This window comes from Caretta caretta, chromosome 1 (genome assembly GCF_965140235.1).
Source record: "Caretta caretta isolate rCarCar2 chromosome 1, rCarCar1.hap1, whole genome shotgun sequence".
Classification (NCBI taxonomy): Eukaryota; Metazoa; Chordata; order Testudines; family Cheloniidae; genus Caretta; species Caretta caretta.
In genome coordinates, this window is record NC_134206.1 from 55407883 (window position 1) to 55428247 (window position 20365).

The following is a 20365-nucleotide window of genomic DNA, read 5'->3' on the forward strand; positions in this document are numbered from 1 at the left end:
ATGTATCTTTCTATTTCCTTAGGAACACCCTCTAAGAACTGCTCCATTTGCATTAGGAAGGACAAATCTTCTGGAGATTTAACACTTGCTTCTGATATCCAGGCATCCCAATGTTTCATAATGTGGTAGGCATGTCGGGTAAATGACACGTCTGGTTTCCACCTTCGGGCTCTGAACCACCGACGGGAATGCTCGGGTGTTAGCCCCATTTTGACTCTCGCCTGGGTTTTAAACAGTTCATAATTGTTCATGTGTTCCTTAGGCATTTCAGCCACCACCTCAGCTAAGGGTCGACTGAGCTGCAGCCTCAGCTCTACCATGTATTGGTCTGTAGAAATGCTGTACCCAAGGCAGGCCCTTTCAAAGTTTTCTGAGAAGGCCTCGGTATCATTGCCTGCCTTGTAGGTGGGGAACTTTCTGGGATGGCAAATGGTACCTGGAGAAGGATTGCTAGGGTTTGTTGGTATATTCTGCTGAGCCTTTACCTTCTCCATCTCCAGTGCATGCTTCCTCTCTTTTTCCTTCTCCTCCGGTTCTTTGTCCCTTGCCTCCATTTCTTTTTCCCTTGCCTCCATGGCTCTCTTGTGGGCAGCCTCTAGGGCTTTTTCTGTCTCTTTCGCTACCTCCAGTCTGGTTAACTCCAATTTGTGTTGTGCCTTGGTTTCTGTCATCTTAGCCTCTCTGTTTTTAACTATACACCCAAGAGTTAGAAAGAAAACCACAAAAAACAAACCCTGGCTTGTAAAATTTTGCTGTGCTTTAACCTGATACCTATGTTCTCTGATAGCTATTCTCAGCCTACAGAAAAATCCTTTAAAAAAAAAAAGACTAACACCTTTGTCTCCAGGCAAATAGACAAAAAACCCCTCTAGCTGCTCTTAGCTAAAAAAAACAAAACCCAACCTCTTCACGTCTGTGAATTTCCCTGCAGAAGGTTAACTACCCTGCCTTTAGGTAGAGAAAACTCCAGCTCAAAAAAGAAAAATCCCTTCGTTATGCCTGCTGCTCCGTCCCCCCAGGCAGAGACATAGAATTTATAGCTGCAGTCCTCTTTTACAAAACCTTTTAAAATCTTGCTGCGCTTCTGGTGTTCAAGATATTTTGCTCCATTATCTCCTCCTTTCCCCTCTGCTACAGAGTCCTTGTCTTTTTAGACTCTATGGTTGAGAAGAATGGGAGCAGCAGCAGGTCCATCCCTCCTTATATCATAGAATATCAGGGTTGGAAGGGACCTCAGGAGGTCACCTAGTCGAACCCCCTGCTCAAAGCAGGACCGATCCCCAACTAAATCATCTCCGCCAGGGCTTTGTCAAGCCTGACCTGAAAAATTTCTAAGGAAGGAGATTCCACCACCTCCCTAGGTAACGCATTCCAGTGTTTCACCACCCTCCTAGTGAAAAAGTTTTTCCTAATATCCAACCTAAATCTCCCCCACTGCAACTTGAGACCATAACTCCTTGTTCTGTCATCTGCTACCACTGAGAACAGTCTAGAGCCATCCTCTTTGGAACCCCCTTTCAGGTAGTTGAAAGCAGCTATCAAATCCCCCTTCATTCTTCTCTTCCACAGACTAAACAATCCCAGTTCCCTCAGCCTCTCCTCATAACTCATGTGTTCCAGTCCCCTAAACATTTTTGTTGCCCTCCGCTGGACTCTTTCCAATTTTTCCACATCCTTCTTATAGTGTGGGGCCCAAAATTGGACACAGTACTCCAGATGAGGCCTTACCAGTGTCAAATAGAGGGGAACGATCACGTCCCTCTGTCTGCTGGCAATGCCCCTACTTATATATCCGAAAATGCCATTGGCCTTCTTGGCAACAAGGGCACACTGTTGACTCATATCCAGCTTCTCGTCCACTGTAACCCCTAGGTCCTTTTCTGTAGAACTGCTGCCGAGCCATTCGGTCCCTAGTCTGTAGCGGTGCATTGAATTCTTCCGTCCTAAGTGCAGGACTCTGCACTTGTGCTTGTTGAACCTCATCAGATTTCTTTTGGCCCAATCCTCGAATTTCTCTAGGTCCCTCTGTATTCTATCCCTACCTTCCAGCATATCTACCTCTCCTCCCAGTTTAGTGTCATCTGCAAACTTGCTGAGGGTGCAGTCCACACCATCCTCCAGATCATTTGATTTACTTTTGGGTTTCACCTTTATTTAGTGGATAACAAGCAAGCCCTATGGAAAGGGGCCTTAAAGGGACTAATATTTGGGGCTTTATTTTCATTCTAAAATAAAAATTCTACACAACCTTGTGCTTTGACAGATGAAACTGCCCACCATCTTACTGGCTAGTATCCTTCTGGTTTCCTTTTGCTGATGATATTTGTAGTTTGATAAGTACTTGCTTCCCCATATCCCTTATCTTCTCTTTGAGTGATTCTGTAAAGGAGTCATAATTCTTGGTATAAAGTGCTTCTATCACAAATTCAGAATGGTTTTACTACAGGATCAAGTAAGATAGTTTATGCCTATGTTCTATCAGTTTTCAGCAAGGCAAAATGTTGAGTGGGTATCCCAAATATAGGTTCTAGGATTGGTGGTATTTAATATACTTATCAATGATGGGAAAATGAGTGAGGTGGCAAAACTTGTAGATGAAAAGATTGTTTCAGTTAGTTAAGACTAGACAAGGTTATCAGGAATTTGAAAAGAACTTAACAAAGCTAGGTGAATGGGCAGCAGGATATTGATTGAAAATCAATATTGACATGTGCAAGATAATGCACACTAGAAGGAATAGATTATGCTATTCATACATCTTACTGGGTTCCAAAATAACTGTAAACTCAGGTTAAAGACCTGGGCATCGTGACCAGCTGAATGAAGATCTCTGCTCAGTGTGTGGTGGTAGTAGTCCAAAAAGCAAACAAAATGTTAGTATGTGTAAACAGTGGGAGAGAAAATAATACAGAAAATATTATAATTCCAATATATAAATCATTTTGTGTTCCCTTAACTAAAATTTAACACTGTATTCTGTTTCAGAGGAACAGCCGTGTTAGTCTGTATTCGCAAAAAGAAAAGGAGTACTTGTGGCACCTTAGAGACTAACCAATTTATTTGAGCATGAGCTTTCGTGAAGTGAGCTGTAGCTCACGAAAGCTCATGCTCAAATAAATTGGTTAGTCTCTAAGGTGCCACAAGTACTCCTTTTCTTTTTACTGTATTCTGTGTATCTCATCTCAAAAACTGATATAGCAGAAATAGAGGGGTATTGTGAGAGGCAAAGAGAATGACAAGGAATCTGGAAACACTTTCAAATGCAAGAGGACTGGGACTATTTACAGAGGAAATAAGGGGTGTTATGACAGAGGTATACAAAATAATGAATGGTTTCAGAGTGGTAGCCGTGTTAGTCTGTATCAGCAAAAAGAACGAGGAGTACTTGTGGCACCGTAGAGACTAACAAATTTATTTGGGCATAAGCTTTCGTGAGCTAAAACCCACTTCATCAGATGAATGCAATGGAAAATACAGTAGGAAGATAGATATATATATACACACACAGAGAACATGAAAAAATGGGTGTTGCCATACCAACTATAACAAGACTAATCAATTAAGATGAGCTATTATCAGGAGAAAAAAAACTTTTGTAGTGATAATCAGGATGGCCCATTTCCAACAGTTGAGAAGAAGGTGTGAGTAACAGTAGGGGAAAAATTAGCATGGGGAAATAGTTTTTACTTTGTGTAATGATCCATCCACTCCCAGTCTTTATTCAAGCCTAATTTAATGGTGTCCAGTTTGCAAATTAATTCCAATTCTGCAGTTTCTCATTGGAGTCTGTTTTTGAATTTTTTTTGTTGGAGTATTGCGACTTTTAGGTCTGTAATTGAGTGACCAGGGAGGTTGAAGTGTTCTCCGACTAGTTTTTGAATAGGAAGCTCTACTATTCTTGAGAGTATAGTATAAAAAGTCTACTCTTTCTCATAATACTACAATAAGATAATCAATAAACATAAATCTAAAAATGGATAAAAATATTCATATGGTAATATATGCAAATGAAATATTTTTAAGAGTTAAGGGAGTTAAAAGTGTTAAAAATGGTTAATGGGATTAAACCAGCTGCTAACTGCCTCATCTTAGGAGGAAGTCTCACTTTATTGGCAGGTTATTCCATAATTGTCCCTACGGGGTGTTTTTCACATTCCTCTGAGGCATCTGGTTCTGTTTCCTGTTGTGATAATTGGGCACAGTAATTTACCCTAATTGTGGGCTCAGCTGTATGTAAAAGTTCATAAGATGTCACAATGATCTTTAATAAATATTTATGGGAAAAGACAAGAAAGGGAGACAGACTGTATTAGTCCAAACTAAAAGGCCTACTGATATAACTCAAGAACTGTGTTAAGACCATACTTGGTAAACAAGGAAAGTGTGGACCAGAAATCAGTGAACCAAAATTGGCGTGTCAGAAACTAGGCCTAGTTGGTGGACAAAATGATGAGGGGGTAGACTATATTTCTCACCATTCCCTTTGTGGGTCCTGAAAGAAAGAGTCTTTGGGAGAGAAATTGGCTATTGGAGGGAGCTTCATCATCATGGCTGCCACTCCCACCATCTCCTGGGACCCTGGGCCTTTGTCATCCTGATCCTGAGAGATATCCTGACCAAACTGGGCCAGAAAGAGGGACCCAGATGATATTACCTCTTCTATGCTCCAGCTGAATCCCAAACACCATGTGGAATGAAATGGGATCAGACTTTAACAACAACAGCAGCTCCAATCTGTCTCAGCTTACTTCTTCCTCTCTTTTCACCAGAAGGCCAGATATTACCATCTTTGTTACCATGTGAGACTGTCAACAAGGGGAAGAGAGGGGGGATTTCTTTCTAAAAACTCCAGCTAAAGGATAAGGGATGTTGTTAAATGAAAGCCTTTTCTAATACTTTACATTTCAAATGCTTTAACTGGTTTTCCTCCCCCCCCACACTTTTTTTTAAATACAAAATTAAAATTTTTTTTAAGGGAGTGTTTGCCATGGCATTAAGAGATCTGAAGTCTCTGTATACCAAACCCTGGACCACGTTTAACACAGTTTAATGTTGGACAGTGACTAGATAATGTTAACACCTTTGGCCCATATATTCCATTTAAATTAATACAACATGCATCTCATACTTGGACCACTGGTCTGATCCAGTGTAGCATTTCCTGTGATTCAAATCAATTCTACATTGATTTTTAAAAATTGCAAAATTGATGACATAACTATATACTCAAAACAATTTCCATAAAATAAAGTGTTTTATTTAGTTGTAACTAATTTTCATTACCTCTGTAAAAGTTTAAAAATACAGACAATCAGCTAAACATTTATACTGGAACTTTTTGTTGATTTTAAGTTAGTGGTGAATGTCATTTTTTTTTAATTAAGAGGGATCACAGGGTTATGTTTTTAATCATCCAGTTTTTTATTATTGTGTTTCAAAACCAAAAGGGGGGGGGCGGCTTTTATTCTATTCACATCCCTACCTTTTTACCAGTTCATTGGATTGTGCTTATGTGAATGTATCAGCACACTGAAACTGTTTCTGAAAATGTTATGGTTTTCAGGGAAGATTATAGCACTAGAAAGTCTGTTGAGCTTACAGTATGCCATTTGCTAAGGATTCAGTGCACATCACCTGGCATGCACACTTGAGAATACTTGTTTGTAAAAGTAAAATGTGCTTATTGTTTTATTGTTTCTAGATTGTTTAACAGTTTCCCGTATTTCTTCATTATTGCTTGAATTATGTATTTTAAAGGAACTACTGTAAGATCTTAAGTCTCTTGATTTTTATGCCTGTTTCAGAGGATATTGAATATTCATTAAGTATATAAATTAAATAAAATTAATTTATAAAGCAATTAAAAATCACTTTAAAAACTTTTTAGGAATACCAGTAAGTAATTACTAAACTTATTTTTTTGTAATCCAAATGAACCCTTTTTTAATTTAGACTATTTTTGTGTGAGAACTAGAAATGAATCTGATCTGGTTAAAATATAAGTTTGATTATAATGCTCCCTTGATAACTTAATTTGTTTGGGGTAGTCCAGAAATCTTAAACTGTTTATCCGGAGATTTTAAATAAATTGCAGCTTAGATTCCTGGAACTGCTTTCTTTTTAAAGGTCCTCTCAGTTTTTGTTAGTTACTGTTCACATGCTGAATTCCAGATGATTAGACCATTTATTCCTGTCTATGCTCTATACATTTGACTTAGGGCTCTTTTATACCACTTGCTAATGCTGAATTGGAAATGTACTTTTGCTGTAGTGAGGGAAATAATGCAGAATGACTGTCTAGATTAAACTGAAATGTCAAGTCTCACAATATGGATGCAGTGCTGCCTGTTTTGATAGATTTACGTTCTATGTCTAGTAGTCTGTGGAGAGAACAGAATCACATTTGAGCAATTCTTGATCTTGAGTACTGATGTGCCCCCACATTATATTAGTAAGTAAAAAGTGTCATTAGTACATAGAGCTACCAAAGTGTGTTTTTTCTCAAGATACCATGAGTTCAGGATTCTCGCTCTTTGGTCCTCATGCATTCAGTATAAGTTATGATGGAAAACCCCTTGCTCTTAAGATTTTTGACCCTATGTGGCACATGTGAGCTTGTTTAAGAGCACTGCACTAGTCAGCATGTTTCCAGTGTCTCTGAGGCTCCAGTTCTGTGGTCAGCCAATAAAAGTTCCCAGCAGATTCAACCAACACAGTTTCAGTTCTTGCTGGAATCCTTTTTCTGCTTCTTTCCTGCTTCTGATTTGGCTCCTTAGGAGCTGTAATATTGTGCATCGGTAACACATGTAGATCCTCAGCTTGGTGCCTGAGGATAAGTAAATCTTGGCCTGTGGAGAGTATAGGCATTGGGAAGTTGTCTTGGTTCCCCAGACCAGGCTTGAAGCATTGACACCTATGGCAAAGTTTGGTAGCAAGGGATCTTCTCCACAGTGCATCAGTTGTGTGGATCTTTCCATCCCCACTCAATACCAAACAATGCCTCCTAAGGACAAGAGCCTATACAGGAGCTCAGTGTCAGGGAGTCCTTCCCATGCCACCTCAGCTTTTGTATGTCAGAGCCAACAGATTGGTTGAGCAACAAGGTCTTTCCCAGTGCCTCCTGTGTTCAGTGCATCAGCACTGTCAGAATAATGTATTGCCAGGGGACCTTTCTTGAACTTCCACAGGGTTCCTATCCTGAAGAAACAGTTCAGCATCTGTCTTCTCCATGCCTTCTTGAATTCGGTGTATCAGTGCTGGTGGAGCAGTTTAGAACCCTAGTCAGAGTTATTGGCATATCATTGCCTCATTGGCTTTCTGGACTGGTGTCATTAGAGTTTGGGCACCTTTAGTAGTTTGAGCCCTCATATTGTGTGGTTTCTGGTGTTCCTTGCACATTCATTGTTAGGTGTTAAATGCCTGAAGTCCTATAACTGTGATGCTTTTGCACTATATAAACTTTGACACATTCTCCCCAATTCTACACCTGCCAGTGTGTGTTCCCTTGACCCACTGTGTTGGAAAGATTCTGTGGCACTAGTTCATACAGCCACTCCTAGCAAGGATGTTGACACTTGCAACACCCAACATATTTTGCTGACCTTTATATGAATAACTTTCACATGCCCTGAACAAAGTTGTGATTACTAGAACCAGGCACAGGCTGCTTCTGCGCAAGATCCAAGGGAGAGGAAAATTGTCCTTTCTTAACCAGAACACTCCCCTTTTTGGTTCTGATTTTATTCAAGAAAGTTCTGTTATCCCAGCCTCTGTGGGGGATTTGTAGCGCACTCATTGCAGGATTTTGTTCACTTGATAGCATCTGTTCCTCTGATTACTTTTCTTTCTGGAAACTGTGCAAGGTGTCTAAATTATTTGTCCATTATGAAGGGCTGTATAAATAGCATGATGTGGTATTGACTCACTTCCTGCACTCCAAACTTTAATAAAATGACTTAAGAATTTTATATTTTCCTCTACATTTTACAAGCCACTACAGATTTTAATTTTGCCAATTTCTGAAGCAGCCATGATGCATGTTGCTGAATACTAAATTTAATGCTAGATATGACTGAGATGTTGGTTGGTTTTCTTTATTGTCAGTAAGTGATATTGTAACGCTGCAAGTCATAGGCAAGTATATTTTGGAATTAGTTATAGATCTGTCCAGTGTCAAAATGTTGAACTCCATCTCTGCTTGACTGTGTGTGACTTTACCAGTAGCTGATTGGTACCTACTAACATGGATACATACTGCTTATTATTTCCTATGAATATAACACAAATAGGGAATAAACTATCTGTTGTCTAGGTTGAACTCCCACCACCTGATCTTGGCCCAAGCTCTGCACTGAATCAAACACTCGCATTGCTACGTGAGGTTCTGGCGTCCCATGACTCATCTGTTGTGCCATTGGATGCTCGTCAAGCTGACTTTGTTCAGGTATAGTTTGTAGAGTTCATTTGAACACAGAGAAATATGCACATAATTTGGTCTCAATATAAAAAATACTGAAGAGGCATGAATTTGGTTTGCCAGAAGTTGGGAATGGGTGACAGGGGATTGGATCACTTGATGATTACCTGTTCCGTTCATTCCCTCTGGGGCACCTGGCATTGGCCACTGTTGGAAGAAAGGATACCGGGCTAGATGGACCTTTGGTCTGACCCAGTATGGCCATTCTTATGGTTTTCGTCTGCAGTTGTTTATAGGCTTCCTCCCACCCTCGATTTTATACTGATAACACTGTGGCTAATAAAATCGATAATTACATTACAGCATGGAATGTCCTATGACAATATCCACATTCTATTATCCTATTGATCGTTATTTTTCTTAAATTACATATATATACTATGCACATATGTTTGGTCCTGCCCCAGTGTGGGCATATGGACTAGGTGACCTCTTGAGGCCCCTCCCACCCATACATTTTTATGATTCTATGAACCACCAATTTTCTCTTCTAAGTTGCTCCATGTCCTGCGCGGGTAAAATCTGTTCCTTTCAGGTTCTTATATCACACCACTAATCTGGTAGCTGATCACCTGCTGGTCAAGAGCTATTTTCCACTAGATCTCAAGAGGGGACCTCTCATTTCTTTTTATTTTGTTTTGGGAAATAAATAGATGATAAAGGCAAAATGGTCATTACCCCGCAAGTCTAAAGTTTCATGAAACATTTTTTTCCCTCTTGTTCATATTGCCCTTTTAGGTTCTGTCTTGTGTGCTAGATCCATTATTACAGCTATGTACAGTATCTGCTAGTAATTTAGGCACAGCTGACATGGCAACCTTCATGGTGAATTCACTTTATATGATGAAGACTACCCTGGCTCTCTTTGAATTCACTGACAAACGTCTGGAAATATTACAATTTCAGGTAAGTGTCAAGAATAAGTGCAGAGGTAATTACATATTGTTTTGTAGCTGGTAAGCTGTGAATAGCAGACATAACCAACATTTTCAAACTTGGGTGCCTAAAGTTAGGCTTCTAAATCCATATGTAGGCACCTAAATGAGGCATTATTTTCATAGGTGTTGAGCAGCCCCACTTCCACTGAGATCAGTGACAGCTGAAAGTACATAGCATCTTTGAAAATTACATCTCTTTTATTTAGGCACCTAAATATTGATTTTAGGAGCCACATTTCAGGCACCCAGGTTTGAAATTTTGACCTATGGTTTTTATCAGAAAGTAAACCAATATAAGTGAAAGTATTTATTATTCCAGTCACTCATTTTTTAAGACAAACGATCTGAGATAGTTAAAACAAATGGAAGTGTAAATACCAATATGCAATATCCCTAATTATCTACTCCTGGGGGAATTCTGCGCCATTGCATGCGTGCATAATTAATGTGCCATGGATATTTTTAATTTTATCGCAGAAAATAGTTTTGCTGGAAAGTTGCTGCAGTTCCGCCTTCTGCCCACTTCCAGCCCGGTAGAGAAGAGAGAGAGCCTGCAGTGCCTTCTTCACAGCACCTGCCGGACCAAGTCAGTAGACAGGGGATATGAGGAGACAGACAGCTTGCGGATGTTGGGGGGGAGGGTCACAGACAGAGGCTCATAAGGGCTAGTGGGGCAGAACAGACTGGGGCAGAGGCTGAATGGGAGTGGAGGCGCAGGGCCACAGGGGGGAGGAAGGGGTGCAGGGCCACAGGGGAGAAGGGGGTGGCTGAGTGGGGGCACAGGGACACATGGGGACAGGGATTGCAAAGTCGCATGGAGTTGAGGGGAGGAGGCTGGCTGAGGGGGTGCAGGGACATATGGGGATGGAGGGGAGGTGCAGGACCACATGGGAGAAGGGAGTTGCTGAGTGGGGGCACAGACACATGGGGACAGGTGGAGGAGGCAGGCTGAGGGGGTGCAGGAACACAAGGGGAAAGGGGTGCATGGAGAAGGAAGGTGACTGAGTGGGGGCACAAGACACATGGGACAGGGAGGGGATGGAGGGAGGGGTGTCTGAGTGGGAGTGGAGAGACTCGTGGACAGGGGGTGCAAGAACGTGTGGTGCAGGGACACATGGGGACAGGGACATATGTGGCTGACTGAATGGGAGAGGCTAGGGATCAGCCAGGGTCTGCATGGAGGAAGCACCCTAACAATCCCTGCCTGCCCCCCCCAAAAGCACCCATTCCTTACTTTTCCCACCTATACCCAATAACCCTCCCAAGTTCACACCCAGGCTCCTTCCCAGCAATTACTTCCCTCTCCCTCAGTTCCTCCATTACCCCTGACACCCCCAAGCCTTTGCAACTGCTTCTGAGGGGTGCAAGTAATATGGTTCTGTATTGTAGTTTAAATGAATTATTACTATGAGTTCTATATTAATATGCCTAGTAAGGAATCTATTTGTCAAAAAAAAATTCCTGTATCTTTTTCGTTGTCTGTATTGTTACAGACATACTTGCTGACAGGTATTTTGAAATAAATTTCCAAAATAATTGAAACTTGTGTGATTATATTGTGATATTTTGACAAATAGAATATGCAGAATTTTAAAATATTGTGCACAGAATTTTATTTTTTGATGCAGAATGTTTGACTTTTTGGCATAGAATTCCCCCAGGAGTAATGATCAAAGTGTGATCATCAGTCAGTGTTTCGGTTTTTTTTTTAATCTCCTTACTCTGAAGCGTCAGGGATGACCATGGCTAGAGATTGGACAGGGAGAGCTAGGGCTCTGAGCTGGCACCAGGCATTCTCTCTTTCAGGTGCTTGGCTGGCTGGTTCTTGCTCACATGCTCAGGATTTAATTGGTCGCCATATGTAGGGACAGGAAGGAGTTTTCCCCCAGGCCAGATTGGCAGTGACTTGAGGGGTTTTCATCTTCTTCTGCAGCATATGGATGTGGATCATTTGCCAGGACTATGTGGGTATATCTCACTTAATCATTTCCCTGCGGGGGAAATTGGGCACTGGTGCACCTCAGTCCCTCCTATTCTCTGTCTATGGTATATAATAGTTTAGTCTTCTGTGGGCTGTAATACTTCGGTCTAATTTTGATTTTTGAAAAAAGAAAAGGAGTACTTGTGGCACCTTAGAGACTAACCAATTTATTTGAGCATGAGCTTTCGTGAGCTGTGGCTCACGAAAGCTCATGCTCAAATAAATTGGTTAGTCTCTAAGGTGCCACAAGTACTCCTTTTCTTTTTGCGAATACAGACTAACACGGCTGTTCCTCTGAAACCTTTGATTTTTGAGTTTACTGAGCAGGTGCTTGGTGGTGCTGGTGGCCTGTGATATTCAGGAGGTCAGACTAGACAATCTGGTGATCCTTTCTGGCCTTAAACTATGATTATGAGTAATCAAATTCTGTTTCCCTGAACATGGGGCTATATCCATGGTAGGATTAGATGTTACGTTTTTTCCCCTAGTGCTTGTTTTTACTTAACATGCCAAAATAATATTTTACATATTGTAATATTTTGGAGTAATAAATAATGTTAACACTAGCCACAGTTCACTAAGACATTTAAAAATATATGCTTTTTGGATTGTTAATTTTGGGACACATTTGGCACAATCCATCTTCAGATGTATAGATCAGTGGTTCCCAAATTTGTTCCACCGCTTGTGCAGGGAAAGCCCCTGGCGGGCCGGGCCAGTTTGTTTACCTGCCGCGTCCACAGGGTCGGCCAATCGTGGCTCCCACTGGCTGCGGTTCGCTGCTCCAGGCCAATGGGAGGTGCTGGAAGTGGCGCAGGCTGAGGGACGTACTGGCCGCCGCTTCCAGCAGCTCCCATTGGCCTGGAGCAGCGAACCGCAGCCAGTGGGAGCCACGATTGGCCGACCCTGCGGACGTGGCAGATAAACAAACTGGCCCGGCCCGCCAGGGGCTTTCCCTGCACAAGTGGCAGAACAAGTTTGGGAACCACTGGTATAGATTCCTTATGCCCGCAACAATTTTGCACTGCATCCCATGTCCTGATTTTGTTCTTTAAAATGTTTCCCAACAGGAAGCACAATTACAGGGGGTTTCTTTGGACAAGTTTTTAATTAGTAACTCTCCTGTAATATTTCAGAGGGTTGTGGAGGTTATCTCTTGCTCCTCTTCATTATCACCGCTATGTCATTAGCAATAGAAACGGTGGCACTCGAAGCTGGCCATTTAACTAATAAAAAAAATTCAGATTGTCTAAACCAAACTAATAGTGTGTTGGGTTTTTTTAAGGTTTCAGAGTAACAGCCGTGTTAGTCTGTATTCGCAAAAAGAAAAGGAGGACTTGTGGCACCTTAGAGACTAACCAATTTATTTGAGCATGAGCTTTCGTGAGCTACAGCTCACTTCATCGGATGCATACCGTGGAAACTGCAGCAGTTTCCACGGTATGCATCCGATGAAGTGAGCTGTAGCTCACGAAAGCTCATGCTCAAATAAATTGGTTAGTCTCTAAGGTGCCACAAGTCCTCCTTTTGTTTTTTTTTAAGATACTTCTGGAATCCATTTATTCTGCTATTCAAAATCTAGAGACTAAGTGGGAAACATTTGCTACTAACCCGGATTCACTTTCTGTAAACATTTCACAGTTAAAACTAAATTGGAAGGGATGTCTTGAGGTCATGCAAAAGAAGGTTACTGAATTTGAGATAGACTAGTGTAGAACAGAAACATTTATTGGGGGTATTCATCAAAAATAATTTACTGAATAGGAAAATCGAGACCTTTGAAAATTATTGAAATCACCATATTCAAATGTTAGGTTTTCCTTAGAGATCAGGCTGGAAAGATATATTTTATTATATTTTAGTTTCCATAAATTCATTGGAAAATGATGATCCTTCTCTGGAGATATCAAAGATTTGTAAGATACCTAATAAAGGTTCTGTATCTGCTATATCTATTAAATTAAATTGGACTCTTTGTGCTGTAACAGAAGTTTTTTGTTTCTTATGTAGACCAGGAGAGAAATAAAGCAAATGGAGGATTATGTATTTTAAAAAAAAAGTATATTTTTTCACTTCTGTCTAAGGCCACTCAAACCTGAAGGAGAAAATTGCTGCTCCTTTCCGTTAAATTGACTGGATTTGGGTTCTTTGTTTTTATCTCCAGCAAGGTTGCAGTTGTACAAAAATTGTAAAATTATTTTATGAATATATGGCGTTTTTGATGTCTCAGAAGTAATAAGGAAGCTTTTTCTGAAGATGATAAAAGCACAGCTGACAGTTATACAGCTCTTCATTGCCTAATTTTTGAATAGGTGCTTGTAGTTAACTTTCTCTTTCTTTAAAATAAAGTAAATTATGCCTTTTGAATCCTATACTGATTGCCTAACATGGTTTAGGTTTCAGTTTTATTCTCTTCATGAAATCTTAATGGTTTCATTTTATTTTTTGTTTGATCTTGTCTTGCACTCTTCAGCATTTTCAGCAAGAATTTGATTTCTTTCATGTAGTTTCAATGAATTATATCATTCTAGTTTTGATATTTTACTATAACTTTTTGAAGTTTTAATTTTAGGTATTAGTTTTTGTCTTTTATGGCTATGGATTTTTCAGATTTGAGCATTTAGGCGACAGTATTACAATGTGGGCAGACCCATGTGTCCAAGTCAAGCCCTGCTGAAGTTAATGTGGTTTCATCTGTGCACAGGTTCTTCCTTTGTGGAGCTCACTGCAGGATTGGGACCTCAGCTTTTGGCAAAACATCTTGCTTCACTGAGCTCCCTGGTAATACAAAATAATCAAGATCCAAATTGGCTTTACAAATTAAACCTTGGTTTTCTGTAGTGCATGTGATTTGAATTCTTAGGTGCTCATTCTCCTTTTATTCTGAGTTGATTTTCTGGATGACTACTAAACTGTCACTTTGTAATTAAGAACAACTTTTATTTAATGTTTCTTTTAAGTATTTCTTCCCCTCCAAATTTCAGATTGAAGCACACTTGGATACGCTAATAAATGAACAAGCTTCCTGTGTGTTAACTAGAGCCGGTCTAAGTTGCATATACAAATCTGTGCAGCAGCACAAACCAGAGCAGGTAAGTATTTACTTTTTCAGCAGCCAATTGAGTACTTCGTTTTGCCTGAAACTGTTGAAAGTGTGATGCTATCTGTTCTCTGTGGCTATCCTAACTTCAAGACCGTCAGAACTAGCGTGACACAAATAAGATTTTACTATCCGTTGAGAACCTGCAATCTTAGCTCCTGTTCACTCATCTTTTTATGTAGCTAATTTGTTAACTACAGGTATTATTAAATTCCTTTTTCTCTTCAGCTAGATTTTTATCCTGTGTCTTTTAACTTCAGTGAACTCAGAATTCTCTGAATAGCTTCGCATGATTAAAAGTGATAAATTGAGCATGTGTTTGAAGAGAGGGTAGTTAGTGTATTGTTCTATAGAGGAGGATACCTAGAGATAGGTTTCTTGTTTCCTAAACCAGTAGAGGGATTGATTTTTGAGGGTGTGTGTGTGTGAATGCCCCAACATAATGGGGAAATAATGTTAAACAAGCGTTTTTAAACATGGCAATCCCCATTAAGATGCTAAATTTGATTTCTTGGTCATCAGAGGCCCATTTCTATTCTAAGCCTATTTTCAAACTCTGTTCTAAATTATATTGATTCCATGAAACAATTTGTAATACAGCAGAATGGTGGAGATTGTAATGATGTTGTCTGTGGTAATGAAAAGGGAGGAGGAGGTGGTTGGGAGGACAGATGAGGAGCTCAGTTTTAGTTATTTTTAATTTAAAGAAGTGATAGGAAATGATAAATAGTCTGTTTTAGTGAATGTATTACTTACTGTTTTCCTGTACCTACAGGTGTAGTTGTTGACAGTCATAACAGTTAGTCAGACATGGTCCCTGCCCCAAAGAGTTTACAATCTAGCCTTGGATTACAATAAAATCTTAATCTAGGATTATTTTCACATTTTATCCATTTGTTTAAAATGCTGCTTTATTTGATTACCTATTTTTAGGGGCCCCTGGCAAACTTGCCTAGCTTGGATTCAGTGTCACTGAAAGCTGCAATGGTGAGCTTTTTGCAATTTCATGTTCAGCTGTGTTGTTGCTATGACTTTTAAAGGAATACTGTCCAAGTTATAAGCAAAAATATTTATCAAAAAGTCTGTGTTTTGTCTTTGGAGCTTAATATCTGTATTTCTTCGATAAACATTTTTCAATCCATTCATCAGACTCTGAGGTAAAAAAACATTCTAAAAACCATGCATAATGTACTGAATTAAAGTTGTAGATGACAGAAGGAACTTCTAATAGAATTAAGCCAAACTGTGCATTTGGTTTTCGTCCTGTGACCCTTTAACTATGTTTTCATATAGCTGTAGGTCTTAACAAATCAATTATACTGTTTGGAAAAGAAAAATGAACATTTATCTTATACAGAAATTATTCAAGAATAAAATGGGGGTATTTTGATACAGATGGTAACGTGTGTTATTACAAAACTAATTCAGGGACTTCAAGAATTGACAATATTTTTCAACTGTTTCCCATAGCAATCATGTCACAAAGAAATTTTGTAATGTTGTGTTGGGTCATAACTAAGGCTGTTGATTAATCGCAGTTAACTCATGCAATTAACTAAAAAAAAATCGCAATTAATCACACTTTTAATCGGACTGTTAAACAATAGAATACCAATTGAAATTTATTTAATATTTTTGGATGTTTTTCTACATTTTCAAATAAATTGTTTAATTACAACACACAATATAAAGTATACAATATTCACTTTGCAAATATTTGTAATAAAAAAAATCATATAATGTGAAAATGATAAACAAAAGATATAGTATTTTTCAATTCACCTCATACAAGTACTGTAGTGCAATCTCTTTATCATGAAAGAGCAACTTACAAATGTAGATTATTTTTGTTACATAACTGCACACAAAAACAAAAGAATGTAAAACTTTAGAACCTACAAGTCCACTCAGTCCTGCTTCTTGTTCAGCCAATCACTCAGAAAAACAAATTTGTTTACATTTACAGGAGGTAATACTGCCCACTTCTTATTTACAATATCACCAGAAAGCGAGAACAGGCGTTCGCATGGCATGTTTGTAGCTGGCATTGCAAGGTATTTAGTGCCACATATGCTAAACATTTGTATGCCCCTTCATGCTTCGGACACCATTCCAGGGGACATGCTTCCAAGCTGATGGTGCTCAATGAAAAAAAAGAAAAAGTAAGTGTAAATTAAATTTGTGACTGAACTGCTTGGGTGAGAATTGTATGTCTCCTGCTCTGTTTTACTCGCACTCTGCCATAATATTTCATGTTATAGCAGTCTCGGATGGTAACCCAGCACATGTTGTTCATTTTAAGAACGCTTTCACTGCATATCTGACAAAACACAAAGGAGGTACCAATGTGAGATTTCTAAAGATGGCCACAGCACTCGACCCAAGATCTAAGAATCTGAAGTGTCTTCCAAAATCTGAGAGGGAAGAGGTGCGGAACATGCTTTCAGAAGAGTTAAAAGAGCAACAGTCAGATGCGGTAACTTCAGAACCCAACCACCAAAAAAGAAAATCAACCTTATGCTGATGGCATCTGACTCTCATAATGAAAATGAACGTGCATTCGTCCATACCGCTTTGGTTCGTTATCGAGTAGAACCTGTCATCGGCATGGATGCATGTCTTCTGGAAGGGTGGTTGAAGCATGAAGGGACATATGAATCGTTAGTGTATCTGTCATGTAAACATCTTGTGATGCCAGCTACAACAGTGCCATGTGAACACCTGTTTTTACTTTCAGGTGACGTAAACAAGAAGCAGGCAGCATTATCTCCTGCATATGTAAACAAGCTTGTTTGAGCGATTGGCTGAACACGAAGTAGGACTGTGGACTCGTAGGCTCTGAAGTTTTACATTGTTTTATTTTTGAGTGCAGTTATTTTTTTTGTACGTAATTCTACATTTTTAAGTTCAACTTTCATGATAAAGAATGCACTACAGTACTTAGGTGAATTGAAAAATACTGTTTCTTTTGTTTTTTACAGTGCAAGTATTTGTAATAAAAATAATAGAAAGTGAGCGCTGTATATTTTATATTCTGTGTTGTAATTGAAATCAGTGTATTTGAAAATGTAGAAAATATCCAAAAATATGTAAATAAATGGCATTCTATTGTATAACAGTGCTATTAATCACGATTAATTTTTTTAATCGCTTGACATCCCTAGTCATAACTTGTTGAATTACATTAATCTTGCCTCACATAATAGAAACCATCACACTCTTCTGAAACACTTGTATTTAAATTTAAAAATCCATTAAATTGTGTTTTGGAATACTTTCGTTGTTTCTACTAGTGGACCTTTGATCTTCTGAAGTAGTACAAATATAAAATTATTTGTGACCTGGTAGTAAGACTCAGGTTTCTAAGCCTTGAGAAACAAAATTTTACTTATAATGTTACACTGTGAAACATTTTGAATTGCTTAGAGCAAATATTAATTCTAATGAATTCTAATCACTGAAATTTCTTTTGCCTGAGTGCTTTGAAATACAGGGATTATAGCTATAAATGATAGGGAAAAGTAAAGCTTTCATTTTATGCAAGTAGTTCAGTGAAGCTCAAAAGTTAGGTACTGGGCGTATGTCACAGTTGATTTTTTGTTTGTTTTTGGGGGGTGTTAAGTTTCATTACACTGTAGATTTAAAAACAAATGATCAGTTATTGCTTTTCATCTTAAACAACATGCAAAAGTTAAATGACACAGATGCAATCTCACAGTTCAACAGCTAGCTATAAATGAACTGTCAATCTTCTCAGTAAACCTTTACAGTACAGTTTGCTGAAAAGGTGACTATCTATCCACAGCTACTTGGATTCAGTGATTTCCATATGAAACTTGCTGAGTTCATAAATGAAAAAATAATTTTTTTTCCTGAGTTCTAGCCTTAAAAAACTCAAACTGGGTTGTGTAGGTCATGCTGTATATTTTGATTCATGCATTGTCACTATTAATAAAGATTCTGCAGACTAATATCTGCCCTCGGTTATGTTTGTGTAACCCTTTTTTCCTCAAATGTTGCTGTTAACACCAGTGCAACTCAGTTGTGTTCAGTGGGATTGTAAAAGTGTTTCTGCAAATGCACCATAGTTAATAATGTTGTTAGTTAATTAGTGAGAAAAAAATCAGTTCATTCTCTCATATCTATATTGTATCTGTAGGGCTAATACAACTAACATAGTATGTGTGTGTGTATATAGGAGCTAATTGGCTGAGTAAGAAGGTGCCATTTTAACATAGTCACTTTTCAGAGGGGGACTGTATTTTAGAAGAAATTTGCATGGAGAGGTCTGTAGCATGTTCTTGGTGCTTTGGTATGGTGTATGTTGCAAAGCTCTTACTTTTTATTACTTCTTCTAGGTTCAGTTTGATCGTTACCTGTCTGCTCCTGATAATCTGTTAATGCCACAACTGAATTTCCTTCTAAGTGCTACTGTGAAGTAAGTGTTTTGACTGAATTTCTATGTTCTGTACCTTTAAATGTGCAAAAGTACAGACTTGAGTGGAATATAGCAGAGTATGTTAGAAGTGGGATTATTCTATTGTAAATGCTATTCAGATATGCTTTTAAGTTCTACTTTAATTTGTTTTGGTTACACTTTCTTGAGCAAATAATTAATAAGGAGTAATTTTATAACTTTCTAAACTAGCTACTCCGGAGTCCATGGACACACTGACATGACAAATACAGATTGGAAATAAGGCATAAATTTTTTAACGATGAGAGTAGTTAATCATTGGAACAATCAGCCAAGGGTTGTGATGGATTCTCCATCACTGACAATTTTTAAATCAAAATTGGATGATTTTCTAAAAAATATGCTCTAGGAATTATTTTGAAGAAGTTCTCTGGCCTATATTATACCAGAGGGTAGACTGGATTATCACAGGTTTCAGAGTAACAGCCGTGTTAGTCTGTATTCGCAAAAAGAAAAGGAGGACTTGTGGCACCTTAGAGACTAACAAATTTATTTGAGCATAAGCTTTCGTGAGCTATGAAGTGAGCTGTAGCTCACGAAAGCTTATGTTCAAATAAATTGGTTAGTCTCTAAGGTGCCACAAGTACTCCTTTTCTTTTTGGATTATCACAATGATCCCTTCTGGCCTTGGCGAACCTGTGAATCACACTAATCTATTTAGAACATGTTCCCTGTATCATCATCAGTTTTTCGTCTCTGTTGGAAATTTTTAGTTATTTTGTAAGCCTTCCATAAAAGGTTTTTCTTTTATCCCTATTTCTATATCTACTTTACAGAATTCTACAACTTTGTGGCACTGTATTGTAGAATATTGATATTCTTGTCTCATTTAATATAGTGCTGCAATTATTTTTTGCAGAATTTTTTGACTTCTACTTTGAAGTATTAAAGTGAGGATTTTATTATGTATCTCTCCTCTTGTTTTCATGAATATATTTTAAAATATGACAAATATGGGCATAATCAACCCTAAGGCTAGAATATGCCAAGAATTTCTTTCCAATTAAATGTGAAGCTCATGAAGACATTGTATAACACTTACATTCAAAAAATTAGATATGCTACAGTGATCAAAAGGTCTCTTGCCACTATTTTTGGCACTTTGTGAAAATACACCGATTATATAGTATCATATGAAAAACTGTTAATATGACATTAAATTTATTGTTTTAATACTACAGAAGTCAGCAGTATCAGCAACATTAACTGTCCATGTGTATCTATGCATTACACAGGACACTGTCTTGTCACTAAAATGGTTGTATATATGACTGAAAAATTATTTTTGCCACCATAAAGTTTAAAAATCACTAGCATTTCCCTCCCCTACTTTCTTGCTGTTAGCAATGTTGATGAGGCCTGCTGATTAGTGCTCGTTCTTCCTTGTTTGGCA

At 38.6% G+C, this 20365-nt stretch overlaps 1 protein-coding gene across 1 annotated transcript in view; it reads left to right on the top strand.

Annotated features, from left to right (window-relative positions):
* COG6 (component of oligomeric golgi complex 6) overlaps positions 1-20365 on the top strand; it is a 107926-nt gene that overhangs the window by 78870 nt on the left and 8691 nt on the right. The window contains exons 14-18 of the mRNA XM_048848552.2: positions 8312-8443; positions 9215-9382; positions 14380-14487; positions 15429-15482; positions 18854-18933. Of these exons, the coding sequence (XP_048704509.2) occupies positions 8312-8443; positions 9215-9382; positions 14380-14487; positions 15429-15482; positions 18854-18933 (542 nt within the window). The remainder of the gene's footprint in view (positions 1-8311; positions 8444-9214; positions 9383-14379; positions 14488-15428; positions 15483-18853; positions 18934-20365) is intronic.